Genomic DNA, 14354 nt, shown 5'->3' with positions numbered 1-14354 from the left:
TTGTAGCAGATATTTGATTTTCTGTTCTTTTTGAAACACAGCAAAGGATCTCAGGCGGTGCATTGAGGTACAGTATATACACCATCAAGATGGATGTATATAATTTGGATATAAATTATTTTTTGATTGATTGGGATGAAAGAGTGCCTCACTTGTCTGTAGTCCTAAGGTGATGGACCCCACATTTTTTTTTAAGAAGACGAGGACGAGGGAGGGGAAGAGACTCTCCTTTCCTCTCCCAGGGTACATGTGTGTAGTGATCTGCTGACACAGGAAGCATTTGTGTGGTCTGTTCACTCAGATGATGAGGTAACCGTGGGGAAGTTCTATGCCACCTTCCTGATACAGGACTACTTTAGGAAATTCAAGAAACGTAAAGAGGAAGGCCTGGTGGGTGCTCACCCCTCCCAGAACAACACAGCTATTGCTCTACAGGTGAGTCTCACAATGTTTGTGTGTTATCTTTGAGAGAGAGAGAGAGATTGTTTGACACTGTGTGAAAACATGGATTTATGAGCATTGTAATGTTGTTGAGTCAAGTCTGTATAACGTGTCTCTGTGCATTTCATTCAAATATCACTAAGTGTGCTAATGTTATGGTTTGTGATCCAGCAGGACGTTCATGATGTTGGTGTACAGTATGAATCTGTGATTTATATGTTTCCAATGTGTTACTCGTGTCTCTGTGTCTCTAAATCTCATAGATGTTGATGTTAAGCGTGTGTCATTGTCTCCAGCCATCATTTCACGTGTTTTCTGTGCATCACAATTCACTCATCCACTCATGAAATTCACTTGCAAAGCTCGTTGCCATTTCTGTTACCTTATGAGGTACGATATATGGCTTCAATATCTTCCCATATATCTTCTATCAAACAGTAAACATGGTTTGGTTAATTTATGATAACATTTTTGAATATGTCGTGCTAATTTAGTAAAGTACACCTACAAAGAAAAAGGAAAGGACGAAAAGTAACTCTTTACTACACTCACTCATGTGAGACAAAGCACAGCTGGATGCTACACAAGACATTTCAGATAAGTAATACTCACAGCAGGATGCATTCAGGAGAGCACATTTGTCTGTCTGTGTGTTCTCATCTCTCACAGTCTGTCAGTACTGTAAATGTCAGGTGTTGCACATTCCAGCGCAGGTGTGTGTATGCCCAGTGTGTGTGGTGGTTGTGAATGTATGATCTCAGATTTTCCTACTGTGAGTTATAAGATGAAGCTGCCCGCTGTAGCGTTTAGCCCTCTTATTGTCATGGTTACAGGCTGGCCTTCGCACCCTGCATGATATTGGGCCCGAAATTCGCCGAGCGATATCATGTGATCTGCAGGATGACGAACTAGTAGACTTTATTCCAGAGGAAGACGAGGAAATTTATAGGGTAACTAATTTAATTTTACATGACAGGAGGAATGTTTGTGGCAAAATTTAAATATTGTGCTTTTTAATTTACTAATTGGTGTGTTTTATGGTAATATACATATAAATAAGCTATTTATAAAATGTATTCAGAGTATAATAATAATAATAATAATAATAATAATAAGCTAAATATGTAGTAGATATACTGTATGTATATTTTGCTACAGTATGTAGCTTTTTGTTCATTTGCTTCCTTTGTTTTTCCTCCATTTCAATTCAAACAAACTACAAACAATGCATTCATTTTGCTCACATCATGCACCATGAAACCAGCTTCTGAACTTCTTTTTGCTCATACAATTTCTGAAAAGAAAATCAGCCCGCAGACTTAACATCAATAGCACATTTGTTCTGCTGCTTTGTAAGAAGTAGAAGCCCTGGTGGTTTTACTTTGAGCGTTCCTTCACAGCGCAACGGTGGACTCTTTGGTAACCATCTCATGAACGGTGGTCATCGGCGATCCAATGGCCATCAGACCAACGCCACACAACGACCTCTACAGGTGCAGCCTCCACCTCACTACGCCCATATGGAGCAGCCAGTGGGACGCCTGTCTCGAGCCAACGCAATGTCCCACCCCAACCATCATCATCACCACCACCACCATCATCACCGCCACCACAACTCCTATGGAAAGTCTCCCAAGTCCACCAACATCAACCTCAACAATGCCAACGTGTCCAGTCTGCCTAACGGAGGTCACCATCGTTACTATGAACATGCACCTCCCAATGGCTACCCAGGTCTTCGCACCTCCTACTACGACTACGACAAGCCCCGGACACCCCAGGGTCAAAGGTATCCACACAATGATCATCAGCCTTTTGATCTGCTGCAGAAATATGTGTACTCCGTGTCCCAGAGCACGTTTTGTTTGGTTGTGTGTCCTGTGTGTCTGAACTTACATGTGAATTAAACATGTAAAGGCACATCGCGTCAAGATATTTCCAACGTAGCCACAATAGAGTTTTGTAAAACATATTGCTGTGCAGGTAAGGCTGAACATTCATATAGAGAGAAATATTGTTATTGAACACATATCAGATTCATAGGTAGGTAATGATGGATTCATGTTCAATGAAAAAAAAAACATTTAATGCAGAGAACAGTGAAACTAGAAAAGAAAATTATTTAGTTTATATATATTATATATATATATATATATATATATACTGTATATAATATATTTATTTATACATATCTTGCTGCTTGTCAGTCCGCCTCTCTCTCTCCACCTGCCTGTCACCTTTCAGCTGTCTCTATCCAATAAATTCCTTCATTTAGATAGATTACTATACAGAGACATAACATTTAATTAAACCACCCTGGTTGTGTTTTTTCAGTTTTCTCATAACTTCCTTACAGAATTTAATCAAAGAATTTAGAATACATAGACAATCACACAACGATAACATCCGACAGTAAGTTTAAGAGTTTCTAGATATGAATTATGGATGGTGTAAGGCTGAAACTCCAATACTGTAGATAGATAAAAACAGTTCAACAATAAAAGTATTTCCTGTTCCACTGTTCTCCTTTCAAGCAGCTATCTTAGGGTGTATGACAAAAAACAACAAAAAAACATTGGTATTAGTTTCTCTGCTTTGAGTGCTTGCTGCAACAAGAGGTCCTGTGGACATTATCTGTTACATAGGTACTTTTCCCCGCAGGCAGGACCCAGCTTCTTATCAAACTTTCCCATTTCACAAACCTATATTGTAAACCCTTCACTCCATAATGGATCACAGGCCTACTTTCATACTGACAGTTAATTTCATAAGTGACCAATAGCACACTTATCTCCTTGATTACTCATGCTTTGTTTCGTGAGCCGCTCCCGTATTGTATTGTTTTTCTTTTGTACCCTATAAGTTTGGCGGACAATTTCATTGCTGTCACTTCACAAAAGATTAATGATTTTTGTTTGGCTCTTAACTTAAAAATATAAAATGAAATTGTCAACAAACACTGGAGTCAGTGTCCACCATCCCACCCTCTCTTCCTCATACATATATATGAGAATGCTGTATATGACTCATATACTGTATGATATACTTATATATATGTCATGCTTTCTCCGGCTTTTTCTCTGTGTTCTCTCCTCCCTTTCTCCTTCCTAACCAAAATGCTTTCTCTCAACCATCCCTCTGCTTTCTTGGACAGAAGGCGCTACTATGAGACGTATGTTAGGTATGTTGTTTTTCTAGGTTTGGCTCCAGCAGTATGCCTCAACAGCAAAACAAGGACTTTTTTTTTATGTTCATTTGTTTAATTTTGACTTGGATTGGTGAATGGTTGCATCCCTGCTAAGTCAATGTTATGTGCTATATGCTGGCCAATCATTTGTCAGGTTATCAGCTGCCTCTGTTATGATGCAGTTGCGTCAGCGATTTTAAGCAAAAGGAGGAATAACGTAAATGTCAGTGGCCAGCATATCGCTGAGAGCAGCCCTGCTTTATGCATGTGTCAAAGTGACGTGTTTGCTTTGAAGAAGGACCCAGATGCTCGGAAGCAAGGAAGTGTATGAGAATGTTTTTAAAACGGCTTGTCATTGCTAGCTCTACACTTAATTCACTCGGTTCCTAACCCTACGAGATCTATGTTTTAATTCACCTAATGAAGGGCCTCAAAGTGTATGGGATGTTTAGATAACAGAGTGATGCTCTTCAGCCTGAAACTTGCTGCCTGTTGTCTTGGTTTGGCTGCAGTTTTTCATATTTAGTTCATATTAGGGTGGTCAGTTGCATCGCTGCCCCCTGGAGGCTTGCGTCTGCATGGCAGTGCATGGCCCTATTTCAGTAAACCCGCTAAACAGCAGCAGTGTGCATGCTCTGACCCCTGTGCCCTAACCTCTCATCAGGTCCCATGGAGTGGATGGACGACACCCCACCATCCGCAGGGAGGAGGAGTTTGATGAAGATCGTTTCTCTGGGGAGTATTACAGCGGAGAGGAGTTTTATGAAGACGACAGTATGTTGTCAGGGGAAAGGTATTACTCTTTCTGACTGTCTTTTGAACTTTGCTATCAATCTTATCTGAACCGCAAGCTTTATCAAAATGAATGTGTTTTGGGGTAGAGTGTGCCAAACAATACTTTCCCACATGCTTTTTATTCTGTGTGTTGACAGGTATCAGAATAGTGACACAGAGTACGAGACTCCCAAAGGTTACCATCACCCAGACAGTTACTATGACGATGACGAGCAGCCTCTCTACCGCGATTCACGGAGGTCACCAAAGAGACGGCTGCTTCCTGCCACACCTCAAGGTATCTTACCCTCTTCCTGCAGTAACTCATGCTGAAAAATACAATAAATCCTGTTGTGTCAGATTCAAACCATGTAGGATCCATACTTTGTTAGAGAGTGGGAAATCTCAAGTTGAAACGTGTTTCCTATCCGGTATGCATACAGCATCACCAATACCTAGGGTTGCAGTTTCAAAGTTGGAAACTTTCCATGGGAGTTAATGGGAATTTAAGGGAATAAACAGGATTAAACTGGGAATTTACCCAATTGAAGGTTGGCCGTTAACAGGGATCTTAAATATAGTTGGGGAAAATATATATTTTGGCATGATCTTGACTAAAACAACCAGATTTCATGCAAGTACACTTGAATATCTATGCTATTTCTCAATCACATGCACACAGTACACTGTTTACTGCAGGGCTATTGAGGCCACGCAGTAGATACAGTAGATAGCTAGCTGATCAGTTAGATGATAAATAAGCTATAGCTGGCATCATTTCAATTTTTTATTATGATGCTATCTTACCCCCAATTACTAAATTACCACAATTTTTAGTTAATTCCCATTGATTCCCATAAACTAAAGTTTCTGATTTGGAATATTTCCAAAATTTCCATGGAAAGTTGCTGGAAATTTACCAGAAAATGCCACCCCTTTGCAACCCTACCAGTACCACACACAACAATAACTATGATTTCTTCATCAACCATAATATATAAAGAATCATATCAACAAATAGATACATACATCGTTTATTTGTTAATTTATTGTTTTTGTCTGTTTTCTGTGATGTTGCATTAATTTGTGTACACAAAAAAACAACAACAGGTTGTAGACTATAAACCAACTCTGGATAAAATAAGCTATAAAGCAGGTTTGGTTGGTCACTGACTCACTCTGTTTTTTTATCCACTCACCCAGTTTCATATTCCTTGAATGTTCGTCAGTGTTGCACGCTGTCAAAGTTTTCTGCATGAGGTCACTCAGTGGTGCACTCCTACTTGTTCAGGTAACAGGAGGCCTTCCTTCAACTTTGAGTGTCTGCGGAGACAAAGTAGCCAGGACGAGCTTCCACATCAGCGTACTGCTCTACCCCTGCACCTTATGCAGCACCAGGTAACACAGGCACAAGTCTCACACGTTTGCTCACTGTCTCACATCAGTAGTTGTAGTTAGGAGCAGAGCAGTACTAGAACTGCCAGTTGTGCGAATGTGTATAATGTTTGTACCATGTGTCTCTCCTGACTCAGGTTATGGCTGTAGCAGGCCTGGACTCCAGCAGAGCCCACCGCCTCTCCCCGACCCGTTCCACCCGGTCCTGGGCCACTCCCCCTGCCACCCCGGCCAGTAAAGACCAGTCGCCATATTACACCCCTCTCATCCGTGTGGACCACCCACACAGGGAGAGCATTGCTAGCAGCCAAGTGTCTGTGCGCAAGAGCTCCTGGTACACAGATGACCCAGAGTTCACCCAGAGGACATATTCACCTGTACACCTGCAGGTGCCACCTGAGTACCATAACCAGTACCACCAGAAGAGAGGCAGCGCCACTAGTCTTGTGGAAGCGGTGAGTTTGAGGCTTGGGCAGGATGGTAAGGAGAGGAGATGTGTGCCTTACCAAATCATTTGATCTCACAGGCACACTTTTACATTCATGCTGCACAACAAGATGTGACAAGCAAGATAAGTAAAACAAGTTTGCACAAACCAGAGTAACATATTTTTTTTGTCCTCTGTTGAGCAGGTTTTGATATCAGAAGGGCTTGGGAGATACGCCAAGGACCCCAAGTTCGTCGCTGCCACAAAGCATGAGATAGCAGATGCATGTGAGATGACGATAGATGAGATGGAGAGTGCAGCCAGTCACTTGCTGAACGGAGGGATGGCCCCAGGCGTCAATGGGGTCAACGTGTTCCCCATTCTGACTCCAAGGGACTATGAACTGCAGGACACTGCAGCCAGCTACAGTGACGAAGAGCCAGAGACAGAACCGAGAGCTCCTTACGAGGAGGACCTGGCAGACGAGATGATCTGTATCACAACTTTATAGCAGTGGCTGGAGAAATCTGCAATTTTAGGACCTTGTCAGACTAAATCAATGAAAATTTAAAAAGAAATGCATCTGTTGGCTCTGACCAAAAGAAGTGCCTTTTACATTGAAGAGAAAAGGCATAAAAGCAGAAGAGAGACACATTAGTCCCGTTCATTTAATTGCTCTCCACCTGCCAGCAAAGGAGGTCACAGCACAGAGCCAGATACCATCGCTGCTGAGCACAGAGGGACTGACTGCACCCTCCTGACCTGGAGGTGACATACAGGTTCAGCCTGCAGCCAACCAGAGATGAGGACGTTGATGCCAGTGAAAGACGGACCAATTGGCAAAAGGTGTGAGATACTCACTAGGGCGGGTCTCTAAGGGTGATGACAATCAGATGTACGATGTCATTACCTCGGTCACTTTATTAAGGTTTGGCATATCATGCAAGTTTTCAATGCAAGCATAGAAAGGCATATCTCGTCCCGTAGTTGTTAGTCAAACTTGATCCCTTTGTTGTTAGAAAAGACCGTTTAATGATTGCTACAGCTGAGTCAAAAAGTGAAGAGCACCAGTAGAGTCGTACCAGATTATGCAGGAACTAACTGTCCTACTTATAGCATCATTCAACTTGAGATATGTACTTTTGAAGCGACAAAAGCATTTGTGATAAATGCACTAGCAGGCAGGTTATTTTAACATTTTAGAATAGCCTGATTAATATTTCATAGTTGATATGCTGTAAATTGTATTATATAACAAAAGAAACTTTGTAAAGAGATATTCTATATTTTGTAATTATGTATCATTTAAAAGATCAGCAATATGGACCCTTGTGACTCCTGTTATGCTATAAAAGCAGACTTGCGTTATTTTATTAGGTACAATATTCTGATATTCGTTTGCCTTTTATTTCTTTGCTAATATGCACCATTTATTTTGCCTATAAAAACAGCATTTTTAAGAGGTTCTGCTTGTGTGACAACACTACTGCACAAGATATGCAAATGGCTTTGATTTCTTAGCATAGGAGTACATGTGTTACTTCATTAAACCAACACCAGTTGCATAAGGTTAAGCCCCCTTTAAAGGAGCATTTTTAGAAGGCAAGCCTCAAGGATCCAGTGCTGAAATTTTATACAGATGTAATGAGCATTTGTTTGCATATTTTGTGCAGGGCATGCACAAGAATTTAAAATGCATAGTGCATTAACAATGCTGCTTTTTTAGTTGGTTTCAGAGTCAAACCTAGGTTTCGTCTGCCCCTACTGAAATGCCTTTTTGCTGCTGAAAGAAAGAAAAATGATAGATGGTAATAACAGGGATAAATTTCACATTTCTCATAGCTTGTGCTGGGATTTTCCATGACATACTCTCTCGTTGATCATGGTGTAATTCCATTAAACCTTTGTACTGAATCTTGGCAATCACATCTTAGCCTTCATGTAGTGTGTGAGGCCTCAGAGCCTGTGGTGGCAGGAGACACATGCACACATCCAAAGGTTAGAAAACAGTCCAACAGTGTTTTTGTAAGTGGAAGGGAAGAGGGTGTCCTGGTGTCAGGATGCTGGAGAGAGGCTAAGCAATACTAACCCCCCGCCCCTTTCTCTCTCAGCCGGCCTGGTTCCTGCATACAGTATACCTCGTTAGGCAACGGTGACAACATATCATTGTCTCAACTTATCTGTCTGTCACAGTGTCCCACAATGGAGTCTTTGAAAGAGATTTGGTAGGATTGAACCTGGACTTTGTGTTTTTCCAATAATCATATTTATTAATGAGACTAAGAGGGAAAAACAAACCCTGGATGCATTTATCAGTTATCATTTATTGTTCTATTACAATATGGCCACTGGACTAAATAAGCTGAAGTGGGCTTTTTCAGGCATTACCATGGAGAGTTTGAATAAGCACCAAGGATATTTAGGGTTAATGTGATCTGTTGTTCATGAGTGTTTGATTTGTAGGTGAGTGCGTACTGTACTCTAATTCAACCGAATACTGTCATGAAAATGTAGGTTTTCCATTTTGTGTGCACATTGAAAGGGCTCTTTGAATTGTTTGTGAGTAAAAAAAAAAAAAATGTGTTCTAGTCCTTTTGTTGATGACTGTCATATAAAAGGACCAATGCACATAACAGGCACATTGTACTATTCGTAGCAATTACAGTACTGATGAACTGAAGATATGCATTATTTTGTAAACACTTTTAAAAGTTGTGTTAAACTAAAGATGAAAAGAACTTACTTTTACCTCATGTCAGGGATTCCTGAAAAAAGAAAATAATGATTTGGTTCAGTCTATACCAATGGTATTTAAATATTAGCACATAGCTGTTTGTCTTTGCACAAGTAACTGTATAGTGCTTTTGTTTCTCCTTTTTCTAAACAGATTTGTGTATTAAGGTGAGACAATTTTGTACTTTTTGTGACTGTGTGTATGGTTTAGTGGAATCTATATTTGTCATTTACACCTCACCTTACAATGCTGGGAATGAAAGAGTATTAAAAAATATTTTCAAGGTGCACTGTTTCTCTGTTCGCGGGTAGGGAAAAAAAATAAAGTGGTAAAGTACCAGTTTACAGAGAAACATATTGATTTGAACGTTTCTATTAGTTTTCTTCATATTGTTATGATTATAATTACTATTACAACTATTCATGTTCGGAAAGCTGTATTAAAATAGAAGATAATGTAAAATATGTACAAAAGTATGAAAAGACCCATGGTAATGTTCTCTACTTGAAAGTCTTGATATTTGCTCCTTAATGTTTTTATTCAGTAAACATAATTTCTCTTAGTAGCAAATGCTTTATTATAACCTTCTAGGTTTTGTATCAATACATTTTTTTTGTATTTTTCATTTTAATTTAGCCTTGACTTTATTTGAAATGGATACTGATATTTTATTTTCTATTGATCATCATTGAATAAACTTATGCTGAATTACTGTTCTCATTTATTTGTATTCTGCTTTCACCACCACAAGTCTTTACCAATGACATTATAGAAATTCATATGTGCTGTAAAATTACAGTGATACAGTCACAGTTGTAGAAAAACACATTGTTTCACCGACGACGTTGCAGGTGACTATCATACACAATTTCACTTTTCATGGATGATTGCAGGTTTGTTTCAGGTTGGAGACACTTTGTTGTTTGAACTCTCTATAGTCATCTCTGATGTCTCATCCTCCTCGAAGGGACCTCTCCAGCACAGCAGGAAGGGTACTGTGTATTTACGAAACTGCAGAAAACAAAACGAATGAGCCAGTGCATAAAATGTTCAGCCAAGATTAATTATACTGTACCGTAATAAACATTCAGACATCATGCAGCAGTTTTTGTGAGGTGCATTCCTACAAACAAAAAGCCAAATCATATAAATCTGTTGACAAATACTATACATTAATAAACAATTAAAATGTCCTTATATCTGCTTACAACTCTATAATGCTTAGAATGCGAAATAGGGGGTCAGTAAAGTATTTCAATTATTCAGGGGACTCAAAAATGTTTTAGAACACAGTAATGTAATACATTTATTAGTCTTGAAAAATATGAATTAAAAAATGGCAATTAAAGGAGAGACTTTGTGTATTAAAATGTTTTTCACAATAAAACAGAAATTGTTATTGTTACGTTTAAAATTAGTTGGTTTAATTACTTAATTGCTTAATTTTTACTTCCAGTTGTAGCATAAAAACGCATTCCTGTACTTAATATCTGTCCTAAGACAAGATCTGTCAATACCACTAGGTGGTGCTGATGTTGAGTTGATGCTCAGCAAGATTTTTTCCTGCAATTTCTTCATCACATCTGCCTAAATTCAGTCATCATCAGTATATGGTGTCACAGTACCTGTTTGTTGAGGTAGATGTAGATGATAGGATTGTACACGGTGCTGCTCTTGGCCAGATAAACCGGCACCGTGCCCACCAACGGGTGAATCTCCACATCAGGGTTGTAAACCACCAGCATGGACAGACCAGCATAAGGCAACCAGCTGATTAGAAATGTCAGGACCATCAGGACCACCATGAAAGCTACCTTCATCTCTCCTTTAGCTACTGCACCATCTTCCAAACAGGCCATCTTCGATACCTGTAACAAAGAGCGTAAAAGTCAAAGAGTCCATTGGCCCATTTGTACCACATGACTGCAAAGTCTCTGGCTTGATGCTGACATGTGCTACTATTGAATGTCACAACTCTTAATTCTTCCTTATTATGTCTCCTGCATGCCCAGTGCATCATAGGACAAATGGGAAACTACAAATCAGAAAACTACGATGTAGGTGCCTAGAATTACCGGCCGGTCCATACTGGACTCTTGCTTATCTGATTAATATGAATGGATGTATTAGTCTGCTGTAACAGATTCATCCTGAAGAATACTGATGTAACTACTGAGCAGGATTTTACTGTTGTTGCTGGTGGAGGTGGAGCTAATTTTAAAAATCTAATTGGAGTAGGTAGTTTAAGCCAGTAGTTCCCGACCTTAAGTCCAGGTCATCCAAAGAGTTAAAATATAAATTGAAGGTATCTTGAGATGATTATGATCATTTTAAGAATTTTAACTTTTTCCACCTAACACACTTCAGCTCGTAGACATTTAAATTTCGAGTGCACCATTACTGCTTTTCTTTGTAAGAATGGGAGCTACAGGTTTAATCTGTAACATGTCACTATATTTTATACGTGTATGTTTTGTGATGTAAAAGACGTAAAAGAAAATGTGCAAGTGTTTCAACTACCACTGCCTATGAAGAAGCCAAATGCTCACCCGGTGTAATGTCCACATGAGCTTTGTGTAGGATGCCAAGATAACTGTAAAGGGAACAGCAAAGCACACTGCAAAGTAAGCCAGGATGTAGGAGACATGATGGGGGTCGCGGGTGTGCCAGTCTGGTGCACAGGACGTCCCTACACCCTCCAGCTCATACCTGCCCCAGCCAAAAAGGGGAGGTAAGTTCCATGTGAGGGACCATAGCCAGGATAAGGCAATACCTCCAACAGCATGCTTTTTTTCAAAGATTATCAGCCCCAAGGGCTTACTTACAACAAACATCCTCTCCACGGCGATCAGAGCAACAGTGCACAGAGATGTGATGCCTGCGGACAAGTAAGGGAAAGCAAAGTCAGGGATGGAGATGTAAATGAATATTGTTCTATGAATACATGAAAATGATGTGAAGGAGGAAGTGTGTCATCCTATTAAATGTTTGAAGTGAAAATGCATTGATAAAATAACAAACAACACCACATTTTACATAAGAGAAGATATTCATCTTGTACTGTGATTCTGTAAGAACAAGAGAAGTTGAAAACACTGCATATCCTATACTGTGCTGCTCTTTTCACTCACCACACAAGGACACTGCAAAACCCTCCATCACACAGCCTGTTCTTCCCAGGGAGAAATACCCCTGGGCGTTGTTGACCACAGCCAGTACCCCTCCAGTCATGGCTGTGCCCAGGTCAGCCACAGCCATGTTCACCAGAGCGTAGTTGAGCGGCTGCCTCAGCTGCTTGTGCATGAGGGACACAATGATCACTGTAGCGTTGAGTACTATGGCCGGACCGGTGAAAATGGCCATAATGATGGAGAGAATGATGAAGCCAGTGCGTGACAGAGGAGGTTCCCCATGTGGACCCAGGTATGAGGAAGCATTTGGGGGGAAAACAGATGGTTGCATGGATGCAAATCCTTAAAAAATAGTCAGGTTGTTTCTTCTAGTCCTGGTGCTTCTAGATGTTCAATATCTCACTGCCCTAGTGTGACGGCTGAGAGTAGATGCCCAGAGTCTAAGAATAGGTCCTCCAGATCTGGACTTACCAAAGAGTAATTCCTCTAAATGATGATCCTTGAGCCCTTTCCTTTTGCTTGATTATAAAGGTATTTAAAGAGGATGACTCCACAGTGCTTCTCACCAGGATCAGTCCACTGATGCAGGAGACAATAAACTCTCTGACCACTCCTACACACAGAGGGAGAGGAGCTATGTCACAACTATAGTAACTACAGCAAAGATTGATGAGGGCTGATGATCTCTCTCTGGATCATTCTATAACATTTGTCTTCCCCTTCTCTCTCCCTCTTGTTTTCTGTACACAAAGGGGTCAGTGAAAGTTTAGCCAGTATGAGTAAAAATTCAACTTATTTTCATGCACTCATGTAGAAACAAGCAAAGAATTACAGAATCAGAATACTTGATTAAAATGAGAATAAATAGGTAAATATTTGTTGCCAATAAAATAATAGTGATTCTCTATTATGCTAATAAGTGTGATGATCTTGTGTTGTGGACAAGCTGCAGGCGAGACAAGGAACAGCTTATATTTTCCTACATTTTCAACACAAACATGGAGAATGGCTGCGAGATTAAACAATTTAAACCTGTCAAACATAATTGTACATTGGAATTAGACTAGACATTTGCAGCTTAGATGGGAGAAGCTTAGTTTGGCCAAGCGGTGGTGTTAAACAGATCAACTTTCAATCTCCCTGCAATCATTTTGAATGACACCTTGATGTTTTGTTGTATGGATGCATCGGCGTGTCTGTCATAGTCATGCAGCTTAAACACATCGTTGCAAACTTTTATCTGATCATGAGGCTTGCACAACTGCATACCTTATTATAGTTGATAGTTTTGGTTTGGCAGTCAAGTAGGGATTAAAATGACATATATCAAACCCAGTATACAGCTTGTGCACCTAATTTGAGATTATTCAGCCCTCGCAATATTGCAGCATTTCAACAACGTGACAACAAATACCGCATTCAATACATCTGACACATCTCTGCAAAAGACGGAACATTATGTGAACTTGTTGCGAGGTGTTTTGGTGTGTATGGATAGCCTTCCTTTTTCTATGTATACAGATACCAGATGTCGGTCACCTTAAGACAAGTACCTGTTCCTTCAGCGAGATAATCCCACTGTTTTTCTGGTAACTGGTTAAGCTTTTATTTATGTTCACAGTGTTATGTGCTGCCTTGACTCAGGGTCACTATGACGAGTTTAAGTGTCTAGTAAAAATGTTAAAACACTGAGTCAGATTGATGCTGAGTAACACGCAATAACAACAAAAAAGATACAGGTACTTTTGATGTTCGAAGTCTGAACTAAGTGACTACAGTGTTTTACTGCTGCATGAATAATTCTCATATTTAACAGGATATAATCTTTTGGAGCAGTGATGAAGACATATGAAGGCATTAAAACTTTACAGATACTTGACTATAACAATGAGTCTGCATATAAATAAGGCAAGTTATCAATATATAATCTTTTTACAGTCACAGTTCACTGAATGAAAATAAGTTGACTTTTGTAGGTGGTTTAAATCGACTTACCCCACACTGCTGAGGGCATGAGGTGAGGTTAAGATTAAGATTAAGAGGTTCAAGACAACAGGTGCCCTGTGTGTAACCTTCTAAGAGGGTTATGTCCAATCAAATCAAGACAGAGATTAAAACTGTTTGGGTTGAGAGTTCAACAGCAGTCTGGGTCTGATTATACAGCTTTATGTCTGGAACAAAACCTTTCACTTTGATTTATTTAGACCCAAAGATAAGACATTATTTGTGTGACCAAATTATCCAACTAAAGGTTTACTAACTAGC

The 14354-nt window shown here is 39.9% G+C and overlaps 2 protein-coding genes across 2 annotated transcripts in view; one reads left to right on the top strand and one right to left on the bottom strand.

Annotated features, from left to right (window-relative positions):
• cacna1da (calcium channel, voltage-dependent, L type, alpha 1D subunit, a) overlaps window positions 1-9603 on the top strand; it is a 54771-nt gene extending 45168 nt beyond the window's left edge. Inside the window, exons 38-46 of the mRNA XM_019262509.2 lie at window positions 302-435; window positions 1275-1391; window positions 1842-2230; window positions 3596-3622; window positions 4293-4421; window positions 4561-4700; window positions 5694-5800; window positions 5935-6252; window positions 6430-9603. Of these exons, the coding sequence (XP_019118054.2) occupies window positions 302-435; window positions 1275-1391; window positions 1842-2230; window positions 3596-3622; window positions 4293-4421; window positions 4561-4700; window positions 5694-5800; window positions 5935-6252; window positions 6430-6735 (1667 nt within the window). The 3' untranslated portion in view covers window positions 6736-9603. The remainder of the gene's footprint in view (window positions 1-301; window positions 436-1274; window positions 1392-1841; window positions 2231-3595; window positions 3623-4292; window positions 4422-4560; window positions 4701-5693; window positions 5801-5934; window positions 6253-6429) is intronic.
• Window positions 9604-9790: 187 nt separating this feature from the next.
• Window positions 9791-12420, bottom strand: LOC104925139 (parapinopsin). Its single transcript, XM_010738691.3, has 4 exons — window positions 12090-12420; window positions 11508-11836; window positions 10584-10826; window positions 9791-9969 (listed from the first exon to the last, which is right to left on the bottom strand). The coding sequence occupies exons 1-4, from the start codon at window positions 12418-12420 to the stop codon at window positions 9859-9861; spliced, it is 1014 nt and encodes a 337-aa protein (XP_010736993.3). The 3' UTR covers window positions 9791-9858.
• Window positions 12421-14354: the final 1934 nt, after the last annotated feature.

Source organism: Larimichthys crocea, chromosome VI (genome assembly GCF_000972845.2).
Source record: "Larimichthys crocea isolate SSNF chromosome VI, L_crocea_2.0, whole genome shotgun sequence".
Lineage (NCBI taxonomy): Eukaryota > Metazoa > Chordata > Actinopteri > Sciaenidae > Larimichthys > Larimichthys crocea.
Note: the sequence above shows the minus strand (reverse complement) of the source record. Positions and strands in the feature narration are given on the sequence as shown.

Bases quoted from the DNA above. Each gene is read 5' to 3' on its own strand.
- LOC104925139 (XM_010738691.3), bottom strand. From the start codon at position 12,420: ATGCAACCATCTGTTTTCCCCCCAAATGCTTCCTCATACCTGGGTCCA. The intron at 11,837-12,089 runs GTGAGTGAAAAG...ACTTGTCCGCAG, and splicing joins TTTTGCAGTGTCCTTGTGTG to GCATCACATCTCTGTGCACT. The intron at 9,970-10,583 runs GTACTGTGACAC...TGTTTTCTGCAG, and splicing joins ACATCTACCTCAACAAACAG to TTTCGTAAATACACAGTACC.